General features: G+C 47.3%; 1 protein-coding gene across 1 annotated transcript in view; it reads right to left on the bottom strand.

Annotated features, from left to right (window-relative positions):
* Positions 1-2,410: 2,410 nt before the first annotated feature.
* Positions 2,411-9,252, bottom strand: part of Nob1 (NIN1 (RPN12) binding protein 1 homolog) — a 12,346-nt gene continuing 5,504 nt past the window's right edge. Inside the window, exons 4-9 of the mRNA XM_005345708.2 lie at positions 8,406-8,477; positions 8,018-8,146; positions 7,759-7,935; positions 6,975-7,072; positions 5,920-6,064; positions 2,411-3,212 (exon numbers count right to left, since the gene is read on the bottom strand). Coding sequence (XP_005345765.1) covers positions 2,943-3,212; positions 5,920-6,064; positions 6,975-7,072; positions 7,759-7,935; positions 8,018-8,146; positions 8,406-8,477 — 891 coding nt within the window. The 3' untranslated portion in view covers positions 2,411-2,942. The remainder of the gene's footprint in view (positions 3,213-5,919; positions 6,065-6,974; positions 7,073-7,758; positions 7,936-8,017; positions 8,147-8,405; positions 8,478-9,252) is intronic.

The following is a 9,252-nucleotide window of genomic DNA, read 5'->3' as shown; positions in this document are numbered from 1 at the left end:
GTGGTGCACACCTTTAATCCCAGCACTTGGGAGGCAGAGGCAGGTGGATCCCTGAGTTCAAGGCCAGCCTGGTCTACAAAGCAGACCAGCTACAGAGAAAACCTATCTTGAAATTTTTTTTTAAAGTTTTAAATGTACTGTTTGTGTACATTGCCTGCATACCATGTGCATGTATCAGACTACAGAGTTCTAGATTGTGAGCCTAGAAACCAAACCCAGACCTGCTGAAAATAGCAGCAAGTGCCACTAATTACAAGGCCATCTCTCCAGCCCCACCCCCAGTTGTGATCTCATTTTAGGGTATTGGTCTTTTGCCTGCATGTATCTTAAACACTACATGTATGAAAAGCTCACAGAGGTCAGAAGAGAGCATTAAATCCTATGGAACTGGAGCTGGAACTAGAAATTGAACCCAAATCCTCTAGCAGTGTTTTAAGTGCTAAGTCATCACTCCAGCCCACTTTTGGATTTTGAGACAAGGTCTTGCTATGTAGCACTAGCTGGCCTAAAAAACTCAAGTCTTCCTGCCAAATGCTAGACAGACAGGCATTTATCATCATACCTAGCTGAAAAGCTTCCTTTCTCTTCCCAACCATGAGTCCTGGGGATTGAATTCAGGTCACCAGGCTGTGCAGCATTTCCTGGCCCCGAAAGGTTTTACCTTTTCTATTTTAACTTATTTAAATGTATGTACATACACGTACTACACACACACACACAAACTTTAAAAATCTTGTGTATTCTTGAACGCGCTAGCACAGGGAACCACTTCCTAAACAGAACCCCAGCAGCATAGACACTGAGAGAAAAAATTAATAAATGGGACCTCCTGAAACTGTAAAGCATAGGACACAGTCAACAAGACAAAACGACAGCCTACAGAATGGGGAAAGATCTTCACTAACCCCACATCGGACAGAGGTCTGATCTCCAAAATATACAAAGAACTCAAGAAATCGGACACCAAAAGAACACATAATTCAATTTTTAAAAAAATGGAATACAGACCTAAACGGAGAACTCTCAACAGAGGAATCTAAGATGGCTGAAAGACACTTAAGGAAATGATCAACATCCTTAGTCATCAGAGAAATGCAAATCAAAACAACTCTGAGATCTTAAACCTATGAGAATGGCCAAGATCAAAAACATTAATGAAAACTTATGCTGGAGAGGTTGTGGGGTAAAGGGAACACTCCTGCATTGCTGGTGGGAGTGCAAGCTGGTATAACCCCTTTGGATGTCAGTGTGGCGATTTCTCAGAAAATTAGGAAACAACCTTCCTCAAGACCCAGCAATACCACTTTTGGGTATATACCCAAAGGATGCTCAATCATGCCACAAGGACATGTGCTCAACTCTGTTTATAGCAGCTTTGTCATAGACAGAACCTGAAAACAGCCTAAATGCCCCTCAACCGAAGAATGGACAAGGAAAATGTGGTACATTTACACAATGGAGTACTACACAGCAGAAAAAAACTACTGCTTGAATTTTGCAAGAAAATGGATGGAACTAGAAACATTATTTTGAGTGAGGTAACCCAGACACAGAAAGACAATTATCACATGTACTCACTCATAGGTGCTTTTAAACATAAAGCAAAGAAAGCCAGCTTACAAACCACAATCCCAGAGAACTTAAGACAACAATGCAGACACTAAGAGACACTTACATAGATCTAATCTACATGGAAAGTAGAAAAAAACAAGATCTCCTGAGTAAATTGAGAACATGGGGACCTTGGCAGAGGATTGAAGGGGGGAGAGGAAAGGCAGAGAGGAGAGCAAAGAAAAATGTAGAGTTTAATAAATATCAAAAAAAAGAAATAAAAAAATATCTTGTGTATTACCCATATGTATAGCCATGTACCACGTGCGTGCCTAGTGCCCAGAGACCAGAAGAGAGGGTCAGGTCCCCAGGAACTGAAGTTAGGCAGTTGTGAGCCCCAGTGTTGGTACTAGAATCAAATGTGAGTTCTCTGGAAGAGTAGCCAGAGCTGTCTTTTGAGGCAGGGTTTCTGTGTAGCCATGGCTGTCCTGAACCTCACTCTGTAGACCAGGCTGGCCTCTGCCTTCCCAGTGCTATTTTCTGTATCTCAGTGGAGGGAGGCGAAGTGGGGAAGCAGGGTGTGAATCCTGGGTTCTAGCCACTGCTTCCTCCTGTGGTAGGTTCCCAGAGGCTATTGGCCCCTCAGCTGGCTCTACGGGCTCAGTGGTCTCTCAGAATCCCCACAGGTGCACACAGTTTTGATGCATGGGCGCACACACTAAACTGACATCTCCGTCTTCTAGTGATAATCTGGTCAAGTCACATAAAGCCGACATTGGTATCACCTCCTCCATGCCCTGACTACTTGGTAACTGTGTGAAGGAGTACTGGGCGCCGTAACAACAATGAGCAGTCGATGTAAATGAACTATCCTTTAATAGAAGGAATCTTCTGTGTTTGATTAATACACCACAGTTATGTAAATGACCCTCCTTTCCCCAGGAAGATGCACACTTTACACAGCAAATTTTAGTCAGATGTGGATTCATGATCTGGATAAATAGTTTTTTTGTTTTGGGTGAAAAAAAAGTTAAAAATTTTTATTGTAGAATACTTTATCATTCAAGCAAAAAATAATCTATATGGTTGTGTTTGCATCCATGTCCACCAAGGATACGAGAACATAAACGCACCTGAGCTGGCCATCAGTTTATTAGAAAAAGATTCCATTTGGATAGTTCTTCCTTTGAGTTCAAGGTTTGCTCCAGAGCACCCTTCCTTCTCCTTCAAGTTTCCCTTCCCATGGCCAAGCCCGGGCTCTGGATGCTCACAGGCAGCGCAGTCACGGTGCACTGCAGCCCCACACAGCGCAGTCTGGTCTGCAGTCCAGACACCGGGATGGTACTCCCCAGCAGCCAGCTGCAGTCTGTTTGCCTGCAGGGCTTGCAATATCACCTTTTCTTTACAAACTTCTTTCTGGAAGCATTGGGATTTAAGCGTCTCCGTCCAGCTCCTAAGGTGTTGTCCCGGACCTGCAGGGTGGCTGAGCGGCTGGAGATGTCATTTTCTGCAAAGGGAGACACCCCAGCTATGTAGTCAGGGGCAAACACGTTGGTCTTCTGCCTGGCCTTGTGGGAGAGTCGCAGCTGGGGGAAGCGCTGATCCTCGGTCAGATGGGGGTTGACAGCATATTTGCCCCCTTTGGGAGCAGGCAGCGAGTACTGCAGTAAGAGAAAATGCTGTCAGGACAGGGACTCTGCTCACACAGCTCCAGTGCTGTCTACTGAAGTGTCCCTCACATCCTCATCCTGGCAGACAACTGTCTTGCCCACTGTGTGCCAACAAGATACGTGTTTGCCACATCAAGCTTACCTCAACTGACAGATGAAAACCTGAAGGAGCATCTTAACTACACATTCTCAGCTAAAGACAAACGGACAGAGAGCTGCTGCCATTTCCACAGAGGTGTACCTTAGCAGTCTGAAACGACCACGTGGGTTCTAGCCAAGCAAAGGCAAACCACCATGAAAAAGGGCATTAAACAGGTTTTGTGAATGGGTGAGGTGGCCTTGAATGCACTCTGTGGTGCTGGGTTCATATCCAGGGCTGCAATATTTGCTACTAGAAAGCATTCTTGGCTGGGCACAGTGGTACACACCCAAAATCCAGGTATAAGACAGAGCTAGGAAGATCAGGAGTTTAAGATCACCCTTGGTTATATGGCAAGTTCAAGGTCAGCAAGAACTATTTTAACTAAAACAGGTTCTTAAACTCCTGAGAGAGAGGCTAGGGATGTGCAGTTCAGTTGGCTGAGCGCCCACCTAGCATGCAGGGAAGCCCTGTGCTTGATCCCCAGTAAACATAAGCCAGAAGCTTTTGCGCAAGCCAATAATCCAGCACTTATAAGGTAAAATCAGAAAAAACATGACTTTGTCTCAAACCAAACCAAAACATACACACGTACACCCTGTACCACCCCCACACCACACTCGTATACACAGCTAACTAAGGATACGGCCTACACACACGCCTAAGAGAAAGGGCTATTCTAGGGCAGGGACGAGAGTGCGGAGGTCTGGAAACAACCAGCTGTGTCAGAAGAGTAAGAGTGAGAGAAAGAAGAGCTGAGACCTGTTAGGGGCGTGCCTTGTGAGGGCTCTCACTGACTAAGCCTGGAAACACATGAGCTTCAAAATGAGGAGCGAAACAGCATAGGCTCCAGCAGAAAATGAACATAAGCAAGAGCAACCAGGAGCTGGTGGCTCACGCCTTTAATCCCAGCATCAGGAGGCAGAGGCAGGCAAATCTCCAGTCTACAGAGAGTTCCAGGAAACCAGGGCTACACGGGGAGACCGTGTTCATAAAGAAAGAAAATAAAAGGAGAGCACAAGCGCAAGATACCCGGTGTCTTCCTCTGGCCTTTGCCTGTACATGTACAACCACTTACACACAAGGAAAACGAAACAAGCAAGGGCTGGCCTGTAGCTCAGCAGGAGTGCTTGTTCTGTAAGCACAAAATCTGGGTTTGATCCCCAGCACCACAAAAACAAATAAAAATACAAAGTTCTTATTGTGAGTAGAATGTCCTGGACTACAGAAGGACAGACAACATTAGAAAACAATTATGCAGGCTTCCACCCCAGCAGAGGCATGTGGACACCTCAGTTCCAGGGTAGTTGGCTACATAGAGAAGCCTTGTCTGGAAAAACAAAACCAAGCAACAAGCAAGCAATCAAACAGTACAATTATGTGACCATCAACAGTTATCAGAGCGACTGTACTTTACAGTGCAGAAGCCACCTTACCCAAGAGACAAGTGCCACCTGATTAGCACATATGCTCTACCACCATGTGGAGATGTCCTCACAACACCGCCAAATTTCCCATGTCCAAAACACAATGAGGCTGGTGTGGTGTGCACACTTGCAATCCTGGCCCTTAGGAGACTGAGGCAGGAGGATGGCTGAATTTGAGGCCAACTGGTCACGAAAGCCCAAGACTGGCAGAGGACTCCAGCTTTAGAGACTGGGGGAGCGGAGGATTCCAGCGGAGTGGCAGGCAGTCAGGCCGCTACACTCTTACACTCTCCCCATTCTGGTCCTTGTTCTTCACTGCTGGGCTACCTCTCCAGGATCCCCTCCATCTTTTGGTAATAGAGTTTTACTCTGTAGCCATATAGGCCTCCAACCTTGTAGAAAGTCTCCTGCCTCGGCTCCTTGAATGCCAGAATTACAGGCATGAGCTACTATAGCTGGCTATTCTTTCTTTCTTGATCCATTCACACAAACCCAGAACTCTCCTGTGCTCACCTTTAGCTGCTTAACAGAGCTCAGATCTTTTAAGCACCCTTCAAACTCCTGTACAAATCTGGCCTCTACTGTGTTCCAGGTAACCCTGTCTGAGCTCTGCCTTCCCCAAGTCAAGTGGCCACCACTGAGCACTCACTGCCCAGAATCACTGCTTGTTTCTCCTTCTCCAAAGCCTCAGGAAATACACAGGTGGGAGGCTGGAGAATTGGCTCAGGTTAAGAGCACTGGCTGCAATTGCAAGCCACCACATAGTGGATCCCAGCCATCTATAAAGAAATCTGGTGCCCTCTTCTGGTCTGCAGGCAGACCATACACATAATAAAATAAATAAATCATTTTTTCAAAAAAGAGTGGGAGGTGAAACACACAGCTGTCTTGTTTCACACCCTTTCTTCCAGTCTGTACACTGAGACCACGGGCTCCTGATTCCACCAGTGGGGTGACTAGGCTGGCTCTCCTTTTGTCCTCTGGTCTTTTGAAACTGGGTAGCAGCCAAAGCTCGCCTTGAACTCTTGCTCTTCCTGCCTTCACCCCAGTGCTGGGATCCCATAGTGCATCACTCTCCCGAGTTCTCCCTTGGTCATTTGATTCTGAAGTTATCGGGGGAAATGCCACCTACCCGGAGGCCTCGAGGGTTCAGCACCTTGGGGTTCCGGGAGAAATGCATGTGCAAGGTACCATCGTCATTGACAGTCACTGCCACTTTCTTCAGGGTCCTGTTCCCACAGTGCCCACAGAACACTCGGTTCATGTCTGATGTTGTCCTGGGAGACACAAAAGAAAGGGCTGCAAACAGGCACCATGGGCAGGAGACCCTACCACCAGCCTCACAATAGAAAATGACAGGAAATGCAGAAAAAGCTAAATTGTTAGATCCATCTTCCAAAACAAAAGCTGCTAGCCTCATTATAAAGGGAGATGCAGCCAAGGGCCACTGCCTTCCTTAGCGGAATCTCATTAAGAGTCCTTCAGGCCCAGCAAAACCCCCCAGTGCTTCAGCACCATCCCACACAAGGCCTCTGCAAAGCTGGGCTCTGCCAGATGACCTAGAAGACGTCCGCAGACTCAGCGCACAAACACAGAAAGGCCATGAGCCTGCCCATAAATCCTGGGAACATATTTCCACAGCAACCAGCCCCAGGGCCTGTCCACAGAACACCGGCCCTCACAGAATACAGACTAGGAAGTAGAAGGGAGCGGTCAGCCAGCTGACAGTCCATCAGAGGGAGCATCTCCCGTGTGCCAAATACCCTGCTAAGTCCCTGTGACGTCTGCTCCCAATTCCTTACAGCAAATCTTCCAATTTAAAGACCATCTTAAAGAACTAAGAAGGCAGCTAACTGTTAATATCGGCACATCACTGAGGGAAGGCATCAGAAGTGAACTGTACACTCTGGGTTCAGACATAAAGCAGCCCTGACAACTAATGAATCCCCATGACTCCATCACCCAGCTTGACTCTCAGCTCACAGCTACTGTGTTTCATCTCTACCCCATGACACTTGGGAGCAAATCCCAGACCTCTCTCCTTCTACACAGCCCAGCATGTGCCACCGGAGAACAAGTGACCTCTGTCCCAGAACCCACAGCAGGTGGAGCACAGGGAACGCCGAGATGGAAGGAAAGGGTTCCCTTCTGAGGAGCCATCAGCAGGTCCAGACCCTCAGCACCTACTTGAAGCAGCCATGACAGCGTAGGATGTAGCTCCGGGCCTCTCGGATCAGCATGCCGTTCACCGCCAGCACATGCAGCCCCATCTGAAGCAGAACATTCTGCAACCAACAAGCTAATCAAGGACCGAAACCAACTTCTTTAACATCAATTTGGCAAAAATTTTGTACAGTTATGGAAATCCAACTTGATCGTTTGGTTTATAAGCCCTGACTGTGCTAAGGGAACACATGAGAAGACAGGGACCTGGGTTACAGGGCAATTGCAAGAACAGAGCCTGGGTTCACTGGCAAAGCCTCTCAAAAAAGACATTTTTTTTTCTCTTGGGCAAAATATTTTCATTTTGGGGCTGCTAACCCCTGCTTACTTTTTCTGCAGATCAGAAGATGGCATCAGATTGTGAGCTGTGCAATGGGTGCTGGGAATTGAACCCAGGTCCTCTGGGAGAGCAGCCAATGCTCTTAACCACTGTGCCACCTCTCCAGTACCTAAATATTCTTTTTGTTTCTTTGTTTTCAACACAGGGTTTCTCTGTGTAGCTTTGAAATCTGTTCTGGAACTTGCTCTGTAGACCAGTCTGGTCTTGAACTCAGAGATCCACCTGCCTCTGCCTCTCGAGTGCTGGAATTAAAGATGTGCACCACCACCACCCTGCACCCTTTGAAAAATATAGAATCCCTTGTCACTGTGTGATGGGCTCCCCTCAAACAAAGTGAACCATCAGTCAAGTTTACAGAGGCTCTGCACCTCTCACCCCACAGCACTGGCCCGGGTCTCCCCCACCCACCTGCATGGCGAAGTCTGTGGTCACACACCCAACCCGCACGTCCTTCGGGATGTCACACTGCTCCAACTCCTGCTGGATCTGCTTGATGTTGCTGGGGGTTATCCACCCCCCACCATCGTCATCACTGTCTTCAAATTCATTCTCCTCGTCCTCATCCTCCTCTTCCCTTCTGTCACTCTGAAACACCAATAGAAGGGCTCCCAGATTCAGGACTCTAGAGGCTCTAATGTCATTAGGAGACTACAAGCCAGGGCCTTACCAGCAGCTCCTGCAGTTCATGATCAATGTTAGGCAGAGGGTTTCTCCAGAACAGGAAGGAGCTGAATTCCAGGTCCTCAGGCCCATCTGCTGGGTGGCCACAATCCACGGTTTCATGTGAGGGTTTAGGCTGAGATTAAATGAAACATCAGCTTTCAGTGCAGGGGAAAGAACCCTGGGCCTTACAGATACCAGGAAAGCACTCTTTCAGGGAGCAGAATAATTTAAAAACATGAAAATCGAGAAGTTTAGAAGTGAAACCACTGTATTCAGCTGGGTCTCGGAAGGACTAGGAAAATATGCTTCTGGCCCAGGTCAACTTGCTTTGTTAGCAAGAGCTATGGCATGCTCTAGAAAAGAACCCAGGGATCAGGTTCCTGAAGCGTTACCTTGGAGGGCAGATGGAAACCAGAAACGTGCAGAGGAGTTTCGGGGTGCTGAATCGAGGAGCTCACTGTAACCTTAAAAAAAAAAGTCAGCACTGAGAAAGGGCCGTTTGAAAATACAACATCAAGGCTAATTAAAACAAAAATCAGATCTCTCTTCCTAGTTATTGAATAAAATGCTAGAAGTCACAAGAATATACAGACAAATGACAACACTCAGACATCCCGACACACAAACACCTGTGAGGTGAGTACGGTGACACTTGCGAGCATTCTATGGTGAGAGCTGCAGGCTGAACGCCATGGCGCATCATCGCTGTCAAAGCATGCAGTGCCCTAAAGCTTTTGGAGACGGTTCACTTAGTCCAGGCTGGTCCTGAACTCACTACGGGTGACTCGAACTTCTCATCTTCCTGGCTCTACCTCTGAAGGCACAGGCCTGCAGTACATTGCCTGTTTACGAGGTGCTGGAGATGAAACCTAGAGGCCCTGAGCACACGATATACAACATTCTACCAACTGAGAGATGGATACAGCCATTCTAAGACTTTTGACACAGAAACAAAATACGATAAACAAAAAAGGAAGAAAATGAGTCTGTTTTAGGCTTTTAGACTGGAGGCCGCTAAACTTGACTGAAAAACAAGAGAGGGTAGCTCTGAATAGTGTTAGAACAGGAGCCCGGTGTTTAGCTATTATCCTAGCACTAGGAAAGTACAGGCAGGAGGATCAAGAGTTCAAGGCCAGTGCTAGACGGCCGGGCACGCCTTTAATCCCAGCACTTGGGAGGCAGAGGCAGGCGGATCTCTGTGAGTTCGAGACCAGCCTGGTCTACAAGAGCTAGTTCCAG

This window comes from Microtus ochrogaster, chromosome 4 (genome assembly GCF_000317375.1).
Source record: "Microtus ochrogaster isolate Prairie Vole_2 chromosome 4, MicOch1.0, whole genome shotgun sequence".
Taxonomy (NCBI): Eukaryota; Metazoa; Chordata; class Mammalia; order Rodentia; family Cricetidae; genus Microtus; species Microtus ochrogaster.
This window is presented reverse-complemented; position numbering and strand designations above follow the sequence as displayed.